Raw genomic sequence first — 21,171 nt, forward strand, 5'->3', positions numbered from 1 at the left:
TTCTTAACATGGGAATTTGTCTTTCAACATCGGCAATAACAAAGAAGAAGAAAATTTCTTCTATATAAATATTCATTTACTATTCTATTATTTCAGGTAATGTTGAATTGTTTCCTACTTTCCCCTAATTTTTTTTTCTGGTAAGAATTATGTAGGACTATATTGCTATTGTAACTATCGCATACAAGAAAAAAACACCGATTTTTTTTCTACATATGAGTGACAAATCTGAATGAGAACCATTTTACAAATTAACACTTTTACTTGTGGGGGGGGGGGGGCGTAGAATAATTAATTTTTTTATCAACCTCCACGGACAACAGTGTTTTCATACATTTGCCCATTTTATTTAATGAAGCTTTGTAATTCGAAGTAGGAATTGTCCAGACGCATTATTTAGAGAAATAAAAACTTGTCCCCTTTTTGAGACACCTTCTATGTATTTAAATTTTTCAGTAAAAACTAAGCATTATTATAAAACATAAAATATCCTATGTTTAGAAAATGTGTGGATTTGTGTGCGCATGCATTTGCAGAGATGCTTAATTTCTTCAGCATTGTCTCACTATGTACCCTGTATGACTTACAGTCAGTTATACTATAGAATTAAAAAAATATGTTTACGTTAATCACATTATTTACATAAACATTAGAATTATATCATTATGCAACACAACTTACACTATATAATTAAAAGTTTTGTTTATCCTGCAAGTGCATCCACTGTTAATATGAAATGGGATCTTCTGTTGCTGCATGGAAGATTGCTACTCTATGAGGAAGGTTATTTTCTAGTTTATGGAATGTCTCTGCTAAGATTGCATTCCATTCTTGTGAAGACAATAGGTAAGCTGTGTTACTAATGTGGGGGAGAGGGTGTGGTTTAATTCAACATTCCAGGTCTTTAAATAGGTATTCCATGGGATTGAAATAAGAGCTCTGAACAGGCTAATTCGATTCTCTGCTTTCATGTCAGCAAACAGCTCTGTATACTTATTATTATTATTATTATTTTTTTGAACAGAACACTATCACACTGAAACATAAATGGAAGTGTGCTAATAATAATAAGTATTGTAAATTCCGGTGATGGGAGGATAGTAGCATAGAACTTGTTTCATATTGTTTGGATTTCTTGTTCTCCATTAAGAACTGGTGAAGTTGAAAACATATTATTTGGACAATTCAGTGATGGCAAACAGTTTGGAGAGAGTGAATTTGTATTTTAATATGATTGTGCATAATCCACAAAATACAAGCTATGCAGAGCTAGTTTACTGAATGGATGTAGAGGAATCTGCACAGGTTCCTTATTTCAATACTATAGAATACTTGTGGAATGAATTAGAACGAATTCGAAGTACATCACAACAATCCACTTTAGTAACAGAAGCTTCACAGTTTTCTTTTACAGGAATGACATATATTCCTTCAGGAATATTCCAAAAACTTGTCAGCAGACTTTTTTGTATCAAAAGATAATCGCCCTTCATATTGGGAATAATCACATCTGCAGGATAAGGGAAGCATAAAGATCTCCGAAAATGCTTTTAATTAGTCTAAATCCCCTCCCGCTTCGACAACATTCAGAAATGGTCAGTTTTGCTGACCTTGATGACTCGCTTCGGCGATAATTGTCAACCTACTACGACACTTTTTTCACATACTTTGGATTGAGCATGCTGAATTATTACCATAATGGGGATGTGGGAAACTTTTTTGATACCATACAGTAAGGAAAAAATGGAGGCATGTTTGAAGGTAGGCTGTATCTCATTTGGAGACTTGTGTTCGGTTTAAAATGGAATAAGTTGTTAGACTTTTCCAAATACTATGCTACGTACTACAGGTTTACAATATGACCGCACCACAAGCATGCAAATGCATCCTGTTCTTCAAAAGTCATCCAACATAAAATAAACATATTTAAATAAATGCGTTTTTCATCAAATTTGTTTGAAGTTTGAGTCCTTTTATTTGTATTTTTGAAATTATTTTACGACATTCAAAATCTTTTTTTTTGCACTCAGACCCCTTTATGAAAATGGCCGATCTAGTTAATAATTCCTTTATATCTTTGAAAATGCATGTATATTGCACAACAACAGAAAAATATTCTGGAAAATTTCAAATCATTAACTGAAACGAAATTGATGAGGATGAATTTCTGGTCGTTCTTGTTGATTCCTTCGCATCCGAAGATCTGGATACTTTTGATCATATAGTGAGAGTATTTTACTATATTTTATTAGCTGTCAAATTTTGTACCAACGCTTTTGAAGCACTAAAGAAACACATGTTGTTTAATTGTGTTTGTAAATTATGAAAGCTGGTGTGTTATAAAAGTATCGAGTATTTATGTTGGGAACTCTGAGCCTACAAATATTAAATAAAATAAAAATGTTAACGTGTTTTTATTACCTAGCTTTCTGCTCTGCCTATTTGTCTGTTCAGTGCAAATTTTGCAATCGATTTTAAATTAACTTCCTATTGAGCTATAGATTTGAAATTTTAAACATAGTTCAGAACTGGATTTTTAATGCAATATTGATTCGCTTTCTCATCTGTTGGTTCGGTAGAAATTTTGTAATAGATTAAAAACTTTGATTATTGACAAATGGCGCCATTCCAAATCGATAATTCATCGGGTAATTAATTAAAAATTGACTGTAATTTCACACACAGAAGACAGAAAAGCAAAAAATAATTATTTAAACAAAAAAATTATATAACTCAAAATTATTCACTCAAAAGCTTAAAAGAATTTCTTCTAGTCACGGACAGATTGTCGTGAAAATTTGTGATTTAAAAATTTTTTTAATTCATAAATTTTCAGGACAATCTGTATGGAGCCAAGAAAAATTATTTTATTATTTTTAGTCTGTTTTAAAACCGCGATATATTTTTTTAAATATTAATTATTTGCATGAACATGTTTCACTAAGGTGAATGCGAAACAGACTATCGCACATGCCAGATATCTAGTTCGCCTTATGAATTGGCAATACTGTAAAACGCGGTATCGATATTGGCCAAAAGTATATTGAATGTCCAGAAGAACACAAATGTCAGATTATGTGCATCTTATTACATTGGTCACTAAGAAGCAGCATTTTACTTGTAGCTTCTCATTTAATCTTCCTTCTATGCTCTTAAAATTTACTAGTTTTATATTTCATTGAAATGAAAATGTTGCAGTATTTTTACTGAATAATATAGTTTTAATAGACATTTGTACAATATGGTTTAAAAGTCACAGTTGAATGAACCAGTCTTATAGAAAATTTGGCGTAATGGGTAATTTATCTACAGAGGAATCTGTTTTATAAAAAAATTTGCCATGCTGTGCGATTTCATTCAAAGTGCAATTTGTTTAACTTCTTGCCGGAGAATTTCCTAATAATGGTATTAGATTTTCTGTCAATGCCCCATTACTTTCATCAAAATATTATAATTATTACATGAAACTATACAAATTTATGCTGGATATCTAATTTCATTATTACATAATAATTCATTAAATCTTTTATTACTTGTAGGCTAATTTTGTATTTTCATTTCCTTTTCTAGCTAGGGAAAACTATTGTTGCAAAAAGATTCCTTGCTAAGGGAATATATATTTCTGCGGAGGACTTGGATGTTAAATCTTCTGTGGAAAAGGAATTTCACCCTCTTCGTTTTTGCGAACTTATTGGTAGACGGCTGAAGAAGGCAGTTAAACGAGATGTACCACTCATGTCATCTGATTTTCATTGATGTTATAATTCTTCAGTTTTTTATATATATCAAGAACTTTTTGTATTTTTTTTAATTCATTTCATTGTAGAAATAATCACACTTATTTCACATTTCAGCATTTATGCTTGGCAAAATCCATTTTTTTTTAAGTTGTTTCTCCCATTTCAAGCCTATTACATGTCTGAATTTATTATCACTGAATATCCTGTAAATGTGCTATCCATCATCTAATAAAAGGCATTTTTTCTATTTTGTAGAAAATTTATTAAAAACATAGTGTGCCACTTAGGCAAACGGCCAAACATTGTTTCAGTTCACATATACTAAGTTACGAATTGAACTTGCAGTTGACCTATTGTTTCGCCAAGAAAGAGTTAAATACAAGCGAGTGAAACAATAGAGCCAATCAGCTATACTATATTTCCATAACTGTGTCTGTGCATGCATTCATCAACCCTCGCGCAGACGATAGAAGTTTAGAAATTACAATAACTCAATTTTATAAGAACAAATCTTTAATTTTTCGTGAGTACCAGACTTTGGTTTTAAAAAAAAATGGAAATTATTTGATAGGAAAACTGCATGCATCTGACCACTTGAAATTTAATCTTTAACAGAATGAATTTTTAAATTCATATGTCTAGTCTTGGATGAAGCTTTTGCAGCATTCAACTGAAAGTTGACTTGCTATCGAAATAAATAACACATCTAAAAAAAAACTAATTCAAAATATTTCGTGCATATAACACGTTCTGAGCAATCTCTGTTACACAAGATGATAAGCAGATCTTTGTTTATTACACTTCCAAGTAACTAATGAATTTCTTATCATTAAAACAGTACTAGAAAAAAGATTTCCCATTTTTACCATCTCCATAGTTAGTATCTGCACTGACGTTTAAAGCTTGCAAATTTATTGCTATGAGGGGATTTTCTCCATAGTGTCATTAAAGTACATGACCATTCTCTTAGCCTCATTTAAATGTCTGTGTTCTGACTTTTGACAAAATTTTGATAAATAAGTAGCAGCAAAAGATATGTCAGGACGAGTTAGCTTAGTTAGGTAGAAAGATTCACTTATTAAAATTTGAAATTCAGTAACATTTAAAAATTTGTTGCTCGAATAAAAATATTTATCCTCATCTTTTGACAATGGAATTTTAACAATATTACACAAAGACATAATACTTTTCGAAAAAAAATTATATATTCTATTTGAGATAAACTAAAACCATTTTTATATCTATGCTTTCTAACTCCTGGAATTTCTTTTTATTATCAGTTGTTTTTCTTAAATTCAAAAATAGTTTGGAATTTTTTAATAACACTATTGGATGATTGGATTCAAAAGTATGGTGGATATGTAATTTCATTAGTGCATAATAATTTATTAAATGCTTTTATTATTTTTAGGCTGATTTTGTATTTTGATTTTCTTTTCCAGGAAACGAAAACTATTGTTGCAACAGGATCAATTGCTAGAGGAACATGTATTTCTGAGGAGCATATGGCTATTAAAATTTCTACGAGAAAGGGCTATGAGCCTCTTTGTTTTGACGATCTTCTTGGTAAACGCCTGAAGAATGCAATTGCACTAGATGAACCGCTCATGCCATCTCATTTTGATTGATGTGATAATTCTTCAATTTTTTTATATATGTCAAGTACTTTTTGTATTTTTTTTATTGTGGAAATTGTGGAAATAACATACATATTTCACCTTTCAACATTTATGCTTGACAAATTCCAAATTTTCTGAAGTTCAGCTTTTTCCATTTCAAGGCTATTACATGTCTGAATTTATTATTACTGAATATCCTGTAAATGTGCCATCTATCATCTAATAAAAGGCAATTTTTGTATTTTGTGGAACATTTATTAAAAACATAGTGTGCCACTTAGGCAAACGCACAAACACAGTTTCAGTTCACATATAGTGCTAGAAACTCAACTTGCAGATGACCTATTGTTTCGCCGAGAAAAAGAGTTAAATACAAGCGAGCGAAACAATAGAGCCAATCAGCTAGACTGTATTTCCATAAACTGGGTCTGTGCTTGCATCCATCAACCCTCGTGCAAACGATACAAGTTTAGAAATTACAATAACTCAACTTTATAAGAACAAATCTTTAATTTTTCTTACCAGACTTTGGTTTAAAAAAAATCGGAAATTATTTGATACAAAAACTATATGCATCTCACCAGTTGAAATTAATCTTTAACAGAAATAAGTTTTAATTTCATATGTCTAGTCTTGGATGAAGCTTTTGAGCAATTCAGCTGATAGTTGACTTGATATTGGAATAAATAACACATCTTTAAAAAAAAAAACCTATTTCAAAATATTTCGTGCTTATAAGACGTTCTGAGCAATCTTTGTTGCACAAGTTGATAAACAGATCTTTGTTTATTGCACTTCCAAGTAACTAATGAATTTCTTATCATTAAAACAGAACTGGAAAAAGGTTTCCCATTTTTACCATCTCCCTAGTTAGCATCTGCACTGACGTTTAAAGCTTGCAAATTTATTGCTATGAGGTGATTTTTTCCATAGTGTCATTAAAGTACATAACCATTCTCTTAGCCTCATTTAAATGTCTGTGCTCTGACTTTTGACAAAATTTTGATAAATAAGTAGCAGCAAAAGATATGTCAGCACGAGTTTGCTTGATTAGGTAAAAAGATTCACTTATTAAAATTTGAAATTCAGTAACATTTAAAAATTTGTTACTCGAATCAAAATATTTATCCTCGCCTTTTGACAATGGAATTTTAACGATATTACACAAAGACATAATACTTTTCGAAAAAAAATTATATATTCTTTTTGAGATAAACTGAATCTATTTTTATATCTATTTTTCAACGCCTAGAATTTCTTTTTACTATCAATTGTTTTCTTAAATTCAAAAATAGTTTGCAATTTTTGAATAACACTATTGGATAATGCGATATTATTATTGAAACTGTAAAATGACTGCTGTGTTCACCAATATTGGGCTCCAGGTTTCAACTCGGTACCGTTTGGTGATTGAGCGTTATCTTATCTACTAAACAAAGGAAACCTTCAAACGGAAATGTCGAATAGTTTAAACAATTGTTTTTCCCTATAAGGGATCTTGTAATTTTACAACCAATTTTGGATTGTTCTTTTAATTTACAAACTATTTTAAAATTTCGAGTTCCGAATGCCATTTGAAGTAAAAAATGAAGCGATTTCGCTTGTAACTAAGATTTACTATTAGAATAAATTATGGAAATTAGATTCAAATGTAATAGCTGTTAAATACAAGCATGATTCGTTCCCGAATCTTACTCGTAATGCGAAACGCTCTTTAAGCGAGAAACTTTTTCCATAGGAATCAGTGTAAAATATAACAATGCGTTCCTTTCCGAGAAAAAAAAAATTAAAAAGAAAAAAAGAAATGCTTAAATGAATATATAATGCATGCTTTTTTAAACAAGAAAATTGGTAACAACCTTTGTCTTTGGCCACGCTTCAAAATTCAGCGAAGATGAGACACAGCATTATCGTTAAGTGAATTTTCAACGCTCATAGCGACTGTCATATGAAGGTAATGAGGATAGAAGGTAGGATGATGTAGATACAAGAGTTCTCTTCAAACAAGCACTATACAAAGATTGATATAAGTCATTCTAGCATGTGACCTCACGATGTCTCCTCGCCATTCGTTCTGCGGTACATGGCTCATTAAGTGAGTCCTCTTTTTTACATTTTATTTTTCTCGTTATGCAAATCACTCATACTTGTAATGCGAAGTGCTTATTAAACAAGGTTTAATTGTATGTGGAAAAAATATTATTATTTTTTCCAAAATATTTACCGTTTTTTGTATTATGAAAATTAAAATGCTAACATTAAAAAAAGATAAAATAAAATTTTCCGTAAAACTTGAGCTGCACTGCAAAATTTTTGATAATTTGTTTGAAATAATAATGTGAGCGTAGCCTATTTATAGTAAAAGTTGGAAGAAAAAATTTTAAAAACAATTTTTTTATGCGCAATTAATTATTTTGACTTTAATTATTTTAATTCCCTTGTCTTTCGTTTCCTAACATTAATGTATTTTACTTTAAATAAATAAATAATAAAAAAACGCGATATAAAAAATTATATCCATGTTGTCGGATCATCTAAAGCAAAAGCTCAAAATTAAAATATCACTTATTACATCGTATTGATAATACACAAGCTACTGTAATGTTATCATAACCTTACTAAACAGTAACTAATATTATTCGCCAGAATTTTACTGTATGTTTTCAGTGCTTTTGAAAATTTCATTATCTTTTGAATATTGTTCAATATTATTTATAAGGTATTCGGCATTCCTTAGTATTCACAATATGGTTTAATATTTCCCAAATATTATGGAATATTGTGTTGCTACTGAAATATTCAAAAAGGCGGAATTTTATTTTATAAGTGTGCGAAAATTTTACTTTATTATCGCAACAGAATCTTCAAAACCATATTCTATCACACTTATCGCAGGTATATCCACTCAAAAGAAATTTTCTTGACATAAGAATACATCATTATAATTCTGTATTTACTGTGATGCACGATCTTCTGTCGAACGATCAACGAAATAACTACCCCACGTAAGAAAACCTTCCTTTTTTCTGATATTTTATCGTGCCTCTTGACACTTAAAAATTTATCGAGCCATTTCGGAAAAGTCATCGCAGACTTTTTACAAGATTATGGGGGGAAAAAGACAATTCATCATATAACTGACTGTGAAATATTAGCCAAACCGGTGGCAATGGCTTATGTATTTGCCGCTCTACATTCTTCTACTTGTATCTCACTCAAATTATCATCTGGGAACACCGGTAAAATAACAGCTGGTTTCTTTGTTATGCAAGCGTCTCGGAAAACTCTTGTCAAACTATTTTGTGCTTTGGAAATAGAATGAGTAAAGTAAAAATTTCGAAAGCTTATAAGAATTTCTGAATAATCTGAAGAAAAGAAGTGTGACAGAGCTTTAAGAATGGTACGTAAATACATTGATTTATATTTTATCTTAAAAATAAATATCCTAGATTAGGATCCTAGTGGCTTCTCTAGGTCATTGAATATAAGGACCGTGTTTGTAACAGGAGCAGTACATAATCAAAAGGAAAGAAAGAAGCAATTAAATCATTCTCCACACAAAATTTATAACAAGCATCCTTTTCCAAACTTCATCAATTCGTAATATATACACATACACCATGTTTGTAATTAAAGATATATTTTCAAATAGCCATAAAAGGAAAACTACTGTACTAAATGTTATCAAACATGGCAATAATTTAAAAGAGGGAGATTGAATTTCTTTTCTGCCAAGGAAAAAAAAAAAAAAAGTTCAGAAACTCACCAGTTGTGAAATGGCACTATATCAATATTCTTAAGCAGAATAGGACATGAAGACAGCGGTTTAAAATGTGTTTAATCTTTCTGAAACTTGCTGAAAAGCATGTTCTATGTGTGTTATCTCAAAAGCACTGTATATGGGGATCATCTAAACAGTTTGGCAGAAATGAAAAATGCAATACACTGACATGTGTGTAACATTCCTTCTGATATGCTAAGAGCTGCTGTTGAGAATGCAGTAAAGCAATTTAACTTGCTTTCAAAAAATGGTGGACCCCATATTGGCATGCTTTGTAACATGTTTCACAAATGATTAAATACATTTTAAATCAATGACTTCATGTCCTATTCTACTTAAAGATATTGCATACAGCATCATTTCCCCACTGGTGGTGAGTTTTTGATATTTATTATTTTTAAATTAATATTTTTGTATATATTGACTCGCAGATCATTAAGCTTTGGCAAAATTTGCATTTGAGTATATGAAATGTATATTAAAATAGTTTTTTGTTTGTTTAAAACTAAATTAAATTTAAATTTTTATACGTATTTCACTGAAACCAATTCTCTTGATAAATTTGAAGATTGCAATAAATTAGAAGTTTATGTGTAACTGTATGTTTTGTTTTTTAATTTTCACAATATTTATTACTTAAAAAACTATGTAAGTATTAAATTGCAACTAATAAAAAATATCAAATGTGGAAGTTAATGAGAGAAAACAGAGCTCCTTTGAAATTTGCATATTTTGGCATCCCTTTTATCTAAATTGCTATATCTGACTTCTTTAATATGCTGATAACCAAAGATCTATATAAAGTTGCAATAAAGTTTATTAATTTTTAGTTGCTATATTAAAATTCATTAAGAGAATATAATTATTTGATATGCATATTTTAAGTTATCAATGTTTAATCAATTTGAAGGACAATTATATATACAGTCACCAGTGACTGACATGGTCCAAACGGAAAGTTCAGCATCAACTAGCAGTGATCGACATGATGCTTAATGTGTTAATCCTCTCGCGACTAATCTGACTTACCAAGACCAGATAACTTCTATACTCGATGCCCAGTATCTACTGTAAACAAGGAATGCTTGTTGGAAATCAAGTTATCATAATGGAAGTCTTGGGGTTGTGATTGTCAGCTATTCAGATTTGATAGTGATGATGATAGAAAAATTATGAATGTGAATAAAAGTTAACTTTTAAAATTAGAAATAGAAATAATACTATAAAACAAAATATTATTTTAAAAAAGTTTTCTATTAATCATGATTTCTATTGATTGTGAGAAAAATATTAAAGAATAAGTATATTGCACATTAAATGGGATTTTTGAGAATTTAGTCTACTAAAGTTTGTTTTGGCAAAAATTTTATATTCAAGACATATGTTATTGGTAGCAGTAATGCATGCTGTAAGCTAAGTTAATTTTTATTTCAAGAAATTAAAAATATTAATAATAATTGTTTTACTCAGGAATTAATAATTTTTATGGATGATTGGGCTTTATTTCAAGAACCAAATTTTAAGAATAAAAACTGATAATCTATTTAAAATGTGTTAGTAGCATTGTAGAATCGTAAAATTCCATGCATTTTTCAATTCATAGTACAATGAGCAGTTTTAATATTTTTGTAACTCAATGATCGATTAATAAATAAATTTCAGTTTTATACATGAATGATTTCATTGTTGCAAATTTTATAACAAAAATGATTTATAGTTTCTGTGATACTAAATTTCAAGTTAAGACTATTCAGTAAGTTTTTTTTTATTAAATGTCTTTTCTCTTAACTTCAATTCTCCACAAAGTTTAGACTGAAATATGTAAAATAGAAGATAATAAGTTTTAATTTCAAGTGATTAGAAGTCATATTAACAAAGCACATATAGAATATAATTTCATTTCTAGAAACAATGTTATGATTTGAAAGTTTAAATATAGCCTTTGAGACATAGAATTAAAAATTAATGTTAGAAAGTTTTCTAAACTTCTTCAAAAATTTAAAGTTTCTGGAACCATTCATTAAAATTTGAATGGTTAAAATAAACAGTAAAGAAAATCATTATTAGTGAAAAGATCAATAACATTTTTTTATTATTATTAGCCTAACAGAAAATCTTGAAAAAATGTTTTAAAATATTTTACCTTAACATTTTAAAATATATAATCATTTTTCTTGTGCCTTAATTGGGTTTATTATTCAATAAAGATAACTTATTAATGTCTATTATGCATAAATATTAGGGTTGTGGATGTTTTCTATTTGCAAGTAATAAAAATTTATTTGTTTCAATTTTAAAATTTATGCACTGAACTAAAGATATAATTACAATTAGAAGTGTTTATAAAACATCAAACAAATTGCATCTATGGAAAAGTTAATTTCCTGACTGCAGTGCTCTGGGATATTTTATAATTAAATAGATGGTTTGAACATATTTTGGAAAAGTTACATTAAAAAGAAAATTATAAACCCTTAGTATTGTGTGATAATTGAAAAAATCGTGGTTATTTTCTTTTTCCATGTATTTTCCTTCTCTGCTTAAAGCAAAATAGCTCCTGTTGATATTCAACCACAATCAGTCAGTTAGTGACACCTGTGAATTTCCTATCACCCTCAGTGATAGGAAAAGATGGGTGAGTCTATTTTAGTCTTCCAATAGTAAGCAATTCTCCTTGCCTTCAGGAGCCTGAGGATTAAAAGGTACCCACAAAGTTTTAGTCCTAGCTAAAAATTTTAAATAAATTAATTATTTACATGGATTTCTTTTTCTCTGGAGAAAAATTAAAAATATATATCATTTTGAATTTTCTTTTAACAGTTTGAAAACTACTAGTGATGTCTATATATTATTTTAAGTTAATGACTTATATTTGTCATTCAGTTACAAATGCAAATATTGTTACAATTTTTTATATGAAACTTTGCTTTGCTGGTTTGTATATCCAAGTTTAATATTTAAGTTTCATCGTTTTCTTTTCTGCATTTTGTTTAATTCTACTGAATTTATTGCCTATCACTTTTTTTACTACATATTGCTGCTGCTTGTTATTACTTTGAAATCAGTTTATATAAACTGCACTGTGAAATGAAAAGGTAACTAATCATATTTTCTACCTGCTGATTTTCCTGTGCTATATTGTAACATTACATGCTTTTGTATTTGTGTTAGATGTTTAATGAATTACAAAATTAAATTGCCACAATCCTCCTGATATATGCCATATAAGCATACATTTTCTCCATAATATTGAGTTTTCTGAATTTTGTAAATTGTTAGAATGAATTGATTATTATATATACATTTAAAATTTCACTTATGGATAGTGATGTAATAATATTCAGAAATAAAGCTTATTGAAAATTATTGCTCACGTGAGAAACAATATCATGTTGATTATTACTTTCTGATTCGATTGACAAACTATTGCCAGTGTGGCAGTAATTTAAACTTTCTGTTTAAAATAAATAATACTATAATTAATGGTAAAAAATTAAAAAAATATTTTTTATTAGTTTTATGAAATATATATTGTATAAAAATAATAAATTTTTCAGTGATAGTTTTATTGTTTACATCTTGAAATATAATCATTTCCTCCAAAGTAAGGTTTCTAAAACTTTTAGTAATAAAATATATAGAATCTGAAAAAAAATGAATTATATTTTTTAATGGGTGCATGTATATTGCATTGAGATCATCAAACATCGTAGCAAATAAGTAATGAAACTTTTTCTAAGTTGAAAATTACTTTTTACTGATATTTTTTTGAGAAAACTATCTTTCCCTTCCAATATAAAAATTTGGCTTCCTTTGAATCATATGCTTTCTCCGTTTTATTTTACGATATGATTTCTTGTGAAAATTCAGAATGTAAGATTGACATTGATGGCAATTTTATTTTACATGCAGAATAAGATCCTACTGTTTGTGATATAACATCTATAGATTTAAAAGTGGAAGAAAAAAAATCATCTGCTTTATTTAAGTATAAGTAATAAATATAAAATTTAGTATTTAGATAGCTTGATATTTGGGAAAAGAAATTTTAACTGCTATAAATGTGTTATCATGAACAAGCATTTTAATTTTTTTTCAATGATGTTGTATTTATTATCTTTAGATCTGATGAATTTTGAGTTGAACTAATATTTTTCAATTTTTTTCTCCCTCTACTTTATGAAAATGCGTTGTGACAAAGTAAATAGACTACAATTTACATAATAAAGTAATTATATTTTATTTTTTAACAGCAGTAAATTTTCAATTAAAAAACTTGCTAGCAAAAAAATTACTTATTTATTTATTTATTTTTTTAATTCTGATGTCGGTTTCTGAAAAACATAGAAGTATAAGCTAATCAAGTTTTTAAATATTTGTAGGTTTTCTTTTTCTAAATTCATTGACTGAATCAAATATATTATCTAGTATCAATGGTTCTACTCCTATTTAAAAAAAAAAAAAAAAGATCCCTTTCAAAGTATGGTGATAAATAAAATATTATTTAACACTGCAGTATGCCATTTAACTTCAACATGTTTGTAACATCCCAGTACCTTAAAATGTAATATCCATTACTTTAAAATGTAATAAATAAATTTTTTCCAAATTATAATTTATGGCTTAGTTTAATTTCCTTTAAAATTATAAATATATTTATCATTCCATATGTGTTAAGAAGTGAAGTGGTCCATTTACCATCAAGTTTCTTTAAACCAACAGTCTCATTATTCCTTTTTTTTTTTTTTTTTTTTTTTTGTAATAATGGCTTGTTTGGAATTTTGTTCATTTTTTTTTTTTTTTAGAAAACTGACTGCTTCTCTTGAAATGTTTTATTTTACCACAGTAAAAACATTCGCTTAAATTTTGTATTTATTTTTTAAATATCTTCCTGGCAATTTGCCTAGTCTCTGGCCCCTGATGGAACTGATAATTATGCTTATAATTTTTTTTTTTTGATATAATCATCAAAATTTACTAAATGTTTTTCATTCTTTTTAATAACATATTTACAAAGTTTGTTTAGTAATAAAGAATGTTTTTCATGTCCATAAAATTTGCATTACATTTTTTTTATTTTTTTTATTACATTTGATAGTTAAAATATCATCATTTTTTTGCAATAGTCCTTGACTTATTCCTCATTTTTTCCAAGGGTATGCCCCAAATGTTTATCATTGAACTGTATAGCATTAAATTTCTATATTTTTATTTATATAGAATCCTTGTTCTTTACATGTTCACTTTATGTTTCCTTTTCACATGCATAGTATAAATTTTAGTTTTGAACATAATATCAGAAATTTTAGTTGACATGAAGTTTTTATGATTCTCTTTTTCCCCCTTAATTTTTTAAAGGTAGATCAGTCTGTTCTATTAACTTTTGTTTTGGAAATATACTTTTCATTTTTAAGAAGACTAATAAAAACTCATACAAATCAGAAATCTCCTATGTTCATAGTCTTAAGAAATCTTAATGTTGACTGAGGGTTTAGGAGCTTTTTAAAAATTAGCTGATTGCTCTTAAATAAAGAAAGAATTTTACTCTTTATATTTCACAAAATAATATATTGGTAAAATAAGGAATCAGTAATTTATGTTACCAGATTTTAAAATTTGTTGTAATTTTAGCAGTTTCTTAAATCCAAATATAATTTTCTTTCTTCTTTACCATTCAGTAACTTCTGAAAGAATTTTATTATTTATTTTGAAATAATCTATAAGCTTAGACAGGATTGCAGTTAGATATAGACTTCCAATTGCAAAATTTTATAAAAGTTACCTAAATATATAAAAAAATAATTTGGTTTCTCTGAAGGTAAAATAAAAAGTTGGAAAATAAAAAGTTTGAAAAATAAAACTATTTGACGACCCCTTTTAACGGAAAGTATCATTGAGTAAATTGTTTTTCTTACACTCATTTTTGGAATACAAAATTAAATGCATTTGCCTGTAAAATTTGCTGGGATGTCAAAAGGTAAATTTATTGAATGAGATAAATATTTCCATACATCTGGGGTAAGTAAGAGCAAAATTTTTTGTTATTTTCAGGGATAATATATAATCACGAAGGATTATTGAAATGCCGGAATCAAAAAATCATAACGCCTTTATTAACTTTCAATAAATTTTGAAAAATTGTTATGTAATACATTAATTAAAGTGTTGAAAAATTTGATCAAAATGAACATCTTCAACACCTTTAAGAAGTTGCAATATTTTAACAGTATTTGCACGTATTCTGTTGGGTTTATCACTTGTGACTGAGGTAAAATGCCAATTTTCAGCATCATTTCTTCAGCGCCTCATCCTTTCTGTCCCTCTCCGGGAAAGTAAAGAGTTAAAGTTTTAATCACTTAATCATAACAAAACAAATACCACAATGATTTTACAATAATATGCTTTATTCAGTATGAAAGAAATTTAGAAGAAAGATTGATGTTTAATTTCAAAAAGTTACCATTGATCTGAAAGTTTTTGTATAAAGGTTTATATTAAAAGCTTTTCAAGATATCATTTAACGTTAGAACTACCAGAGACCCACATAGATATAGATTCTACCAGATATTGACTAATCATTTTGATCGATGCAGTAGTTCCAAAGTTAAAATCTTGATGATGGCCAGATTTTCACTAGTAATGAAACAAGAATCGTTAATGGCAAATTTAGTTGAAAGTTATTTTATTTCAGCAAAAAGAATAGTGTTAGTATTATGGGGTTCTTATCTTCAAATTTGTAGAAGTTCCTGGAAGTAAGGTATCTGACAAAAATGATATTGATTTTAAGGCCATAAGTATGGTGTGATGTTAATTGTGTACTACTTTATTATTAAATTACAATGAGTAATTTTTATTAAGCAATGCAGTTCAAAGAAGATAATTATTATTCACTGCTTTATTATTATTTTTGTGGAACGTTTCTCACTATATTTTTAGATTCTACATGAATTTAGTGAATGTATATTTCTAAAAGCTAATCTATAGCATATTTTTTAAGCAAGATATACAGTATTTTTATAGTTTTGGGTAGGCAATAAATCATTTCTGCTTTATATTGCAGCATGTTTTACAGTTTCTTAGAAACTGTATTAAATAGAACTCAGTCTATTCAGTATTCATTTTGCTAGAACTTTCAAGATTTACTCGATTCAATATTTAAAGAAAGATTTTACAAGAACAAGATTTTAGTCTCGGAAGATCGAAATTCTTTTAACCACTTTTGTTTAATCCATTTCATTAATTGATTTTAAATAAGAAAAGTAAGTATGTTATTATTTTGACTAATCCCAACTTAAAGAATTCATGACATGATGTGTAACGTCATGAAAAGTGCTTAAATTTGAAAACCATTTGTAAGCATCTTAGAAGTGCTTGGTTTTGAAAAAATGTTCCATAAAAAGTGCTTAATTTTCTTGTGAATTGCAAAAAAAAAAAACCCCACATATATTTTTTATTTTATTTTCCCAGACATTGAATACATTAAATCGAAAGGAAGTCAAGAAGCTTTCTTTACCGGATGTATCAAGAAAGAAAACCGACAAAAGGGAGGAATCCGAGGTGAGATTGATCCAGGGGTGTCACAACACGCTTAGATAACGCTTAATTACTTTTTTTAGCTCCTTTTTATTCCGACAATGGGTACTGTTGTGCATTGAAATATTGGAATGGTTATTCCAAAAGACTAGTAAAAAGTACGGACTTTGCCAAACTTGTTGCGACTCAAAAATGTTCCAAATTTAATTTTTCTAAATGTATGTTTAAGATGGCGATTCATTTACTTTAGTTATATTTAGTAAATGTATGTTTAGTTCTTTTAGCAAGTTTAATTGATTTCAAACCAATTCTTTTAATGGGAGACTTTGTTTTAATTTCTATGTTCTAATAAAAAAATATGTATTTTTTTAAAAAAGTTTATGTGATATTTTACTACAAAATGCGTGCCCCTGAACCTAGAATGATTTTTAACTAAAAAATATTACTGTCACGATCATTTAGAATCAACATACGTAAACATATATTTAATGCCTGTTTGTGTGTGTGTGTGTGGGGGGGGGGTTCTATAAATATTTCTAAATTATTTGATTTTTTTGCATTTATTGTATACTAGTGCACAAAACCAGCCGTTGAAATGAGTTGAGAAAAATTTTAATGACCTGCTTAGTTTAATTAGTTTAAGTACTATTTTAAAGCTATATGGGAATTATTTCGCTAAAGGAATTTTCGTCTAATGGATAGAGCGACATAATTTTCTCCAAAATTTCACCGCCGTTTGACGGACACTTATCCACAATGGATTTAACGTGCATTTATCCTAATACATTTCGCTACTCTCTGCACAAACTAAGATCCATCTTAAATTTGATATTATCTGTTCTGAAGCCATTTTGACCTTCTATAAACAATAAAACATAAAGTGTAATAAAAGTTAATTGTAGATAAAGTAACTGTATTCGTTCTAATAGAAACAAAATTTTGTTTTCCATTCCCAGGGCCGCCGCGTGGGTATTAGGCGCCCTTGTTCAAATTGAAATTTGGCGCCCCTTTATGGGGTTCTGTTGCACTCTTATAAAGTGCTGCAAATTATATGTGAAATACTATTTTATAGTATTCAAAATTTGACTTTCGAACTGAAAAGCTTTAAAATTACAATACTAAAATACGTTTGTCTTATTGTTTTTTATTATTTCATAAATTTTAAAAACAAAACAATGATAAAACATTTTTAAGTAAAATAAAAATTAGAAAATATATTCAAATATTCATTCTTCTAGCTTTAGCAGCTACAAACGCTCGTATCAATTCCTTTATATTTAATTTATCCCATATTTCGCTCTCTATGGACAAGTCCGATAATCTCTCCTGCGCCATGGTAGGTCGCTTGTATTTTTTTATAATTTTAAGTTTTGAAAAACTTTGTTCTCCATTAGCCACCGAAACTGGCAGGGTTAAAGAAATCCTTAAAGCTATTGCAATATTTGGAAATGTATCTGTAAGATTGTTTTCATAAATATAATTTAAAACATCAATAGGTGACATATACTCTTTGGTAAAACATCGCAAGATTTTATTTTTTCTAACAAATTTAATTCTCCAATGTCCTTTGTATTAACATTTTTAGAATCTGTTAATTTTTGTTCTAATTCTTTACAATGTTTTAAAATTTCATTGCCACTCCAGTTTTTTTAAATTAGGTATATAGTTTGTACTACCTTGAAGTAATTGTAATGTTCTTTTAATTTATTGAATCTTTCAGTTATTGAAGAAATAGCAGTGTCTAATATTATACTGTAAAATTCCACCTTAAATTTTTGTCTTGGGTTGTTGATTGGTTCGTCGGTTCATCTTGAAATAGTTTCTTTTTAAACCTGTTTCGACTTTGTGGAAAATCAGTATCCACCCCCAAATCATCAGCAACGCTACTTGCATTAGCAATTGCAAGTGCATAAGCTACATCTGATATACGATTATTTAGTTCTGATATAAGATTTTGTAAATGGTCAGTCACGATTTGTAAATTACATTTAGAATTTTGCATTATTTTATTTACCACTTTTACTAAATTTAAGATATCGTGCCAGATGTCAATGGAACAAGTGAATTTAAACGAGGAAACCTTCTGAATCAAATTTTTTTCTTGAGTTTTTGATTCCATTTTTCTTGTTTGATCTTCTTAAATATTTATTAACGCTCTTAAAATTCCCTTCAAATCGTTTTTCAACAGTCTTAAAGCTTGAATTCTACTTTCCCATCTGGTGTTGGAGAGTGGCTTTAAAGTTAGATTTTCAACATACTGTTGCAAAATAGGATGAAGAAAAGTAGTTGTAAAGCTCCTGCACTACTCCGAAGAAATTAACTATTTTGAAGGAAATTTTAGATGCATCATTTACAACTAAATTTAGAAAATGGGCAGAGTAGGGGATAAAGAGTGCCCTTGAATTATTTTCAATAATTTTTTGTTGCAATCCTTTGTGTTTTCCTCTCTTATTAGCACCATTATCATAAGATTGGCCTCATAAATCTGATAAATTTAGTTCTAACAATTTTAAATGTCCATTTATGAATTCAAACAGACCCTGTCCAGTAGTGTCGTCGACAGATTGAAATCCTAAAAATGTTCTTCAATTTGGGATTTATTGATTTCCTCGTTATTATAAACAAATCGAATTACAACAGTCAACTGTTCGGTATGACTGACATCAGGTGTAGTATCCAAAATTAGTGAATAATATTTTGGCGATTTAATCATATGTAATAAATGCTTTTTAATTCCTTCTGAAATAATGCTTATAATTTCATTCTGAATTTGATCCCCTAAGTAATGAGTAATGTTCTTCTTTTGAGATGTTTGAATTTTGTGGAGATGTTCAGCGATTATTGGATGAAATTTTGCTATTGTTTCAACCAACTTCAAAAAATTTCCATTGTTACTATGATGCAACTTTTTCGTAGAACCTCTAAATGCAAGGCAATTGCCCGACTAAATATTGAATTAAATAAATAAGCCGTTCAATAACCGATTGCCAGTAAACCTTTTCTGCATCATAAAGTCTTTGTTGAGCTGCGTCCATGGTACATAAATTAGGCAAAGACATTTTGAGTTCACTGCATTTTGAACTATGTTTAAGGAGATATGCACTGCTTTCATGTGTTTTCAAAATGTGGGTTAAATGTGCCCAATCATTATATCCATCCTTAATAAGCTGTGAATGCTTCTTACTGAATAGTTTATATGGGAAGCAAAAAACTGCGTTTTGGGAATTTGAATATACTAAATGATTCTAAAAATTTTCTGCCAGAATTATCTCTCGGAAAATGTTTGTTTATCAAGCGGGGAGGGCCATTTTCAATTAAATAATCTCCAATTTTTATAGAAATTGTATCAGGCCAGGTAGCTGGATCGTTTAATTCCAAGTCAAAATTTTCGTTTTGAGATATTACGCTATTAACAGGCGAATTTTCTAAATCAACATCTAAGTAAGTTTCTTTTTATGAATCTTTACTGCTATAAAAATAATACTAATAATATATTTAGATTGTTCACTTACCTCTACATAATAATCCTACTTTTTGGAACAATTATAAACAAAAAAAATGATTTGAAAACAATTAATCACAGTACTTTGCTTGCGAAGCAATTCACAAAATGTACGCACTTTATGAGCAGCGGCTACGTATATGATTAAAAATAAGGGTATTCCCTGTTAATTCAAGGGCACACACGCACGGTGGCGTCGCCACCATCATTAAAAAAAAAGCAAACTGAACAAGGACATTGAGCCGCAACAGTTTCGCAGCACATAAAGAATGAATATATGCCGATACAAAACATTCCCAATTCCTGTTATTACATGTTACAATTCTTGGACTTTTTACACGTTCCGTGTGGTAGCGCGAACTCCACGCGGAACGTGGTTTTATTGTTTTATTGTCGGCAATCAAATTTTGTTTTACACAAACGAAAACAACCCACAGAAACAAAAGTAAAATAAAATCTTATTTTATTGCTTAAAAAATATAAAACATGCAAAACTGCAAGTGTATAATTAATTTTTATTTAAATAACATTAAATTAAAAAAACTATAAGTACTATAAATTTTGGCGCCCCTCTGGCCCATGCGCCTTTGTGCGGTGAACAATTTTGCCACCCCCACGCGGCGGCCCTGTCCATTCCCAGCCTTACTTCTAATTGGAATAGTAATTCTGAAGGAGGTAAAAAATTGTAAATCTTTGAAATTTTATAAAAATAGTGAAGTATTTTTTTTTTTTTTTTTTTTTTTTGTTTGTAAGCGAGGGTTTACCTAGCCGTTTACCTTCTGAGTTTCATTTTATTCAACATTTTTATATTTTCAGAAAAATTAATTTGATATTATTTCATAAAATCATTTAGTTCTCGAAATACTTTTGATATAATGATGAAAAAAGTTGCCAGTGAATTACATTTTGTATAACATACCTGTGACTTCATTCAATTTCCTCATTTTATGACATTGACATATATGACATTTGCAATGACACAATATACTAGACATA

The 21,171-nt window shown here is 28.6% G+C and overlaps 2 protein-coding genes across 4 annotated transcripts in view; both read left to right on the forward strand.

Annotated features, from left to right (window-relative positions):
• Positions 1-21,171, forward strand: part of LOC129958114 (sialic acid synthase-like) — a 121,637-nt gene that overhangs the window by 70,397 nt on the left and 30,069 nt on the right. Inside the window, exon 8 of one of the 2 annotated variants that reach the window (XM_056070305.1) lies at positions 3,571-3,988. The exons of the other annotated variant lie outside the window; for it this stretch is intronic. Coding sequence (XP_055926280.1) covers positions 3,571-3,756 — 186 coding nt within the window. The 3' untranslated portion in view covers positions 3,757-3,988. Of the gene's footprint in view, positions 1-3,570; positions 3,989-21,171 lie in introns of those variants that run through there. 2 annotated transcript variants of the gene reach the window in all.
• Positions 8,570-21,171, forward strand: part of LOC129958113 (sialic acid synthase-like) — a 53,822-nt gene continuing 41,220 nt past the window's right edge. The window contains exons 1-2 of one of the 2 annotated variants that reach the window (XM_056070303.1): positions 8,570-8,759; positions 16,608-16,697. In XM_056070303.1, the coding sequence (XP_055926278.1) occupies positions 8,757-8,759; positions 16,608-16,697 (93 nt within the window). In that variant the 5' untranslated portion in view covers positions 8,570-8,756. The remainder of the gene's footprint in view (positions 8,760-16,607; positions 16,698-21,171) is intronic. The other variant, XM_056070304.1, reaches the window with a different exon arrangement.

The sequence above is a fragment of the Argiope bruennichi genome, chromosome X1, assembly GCF_947563725.1.
Source record: "Argiope bruennichi chromosome X1, qqArgBrue1.1, whole genome shotgun sequence".
Classification (NCBI taxonomy): domain Eukaryota; kingdom Metazoa; phylum Arthropoda; class Arachnida; order Araneae; family Araneidae; genus Argiope; species Argiope bruennichi.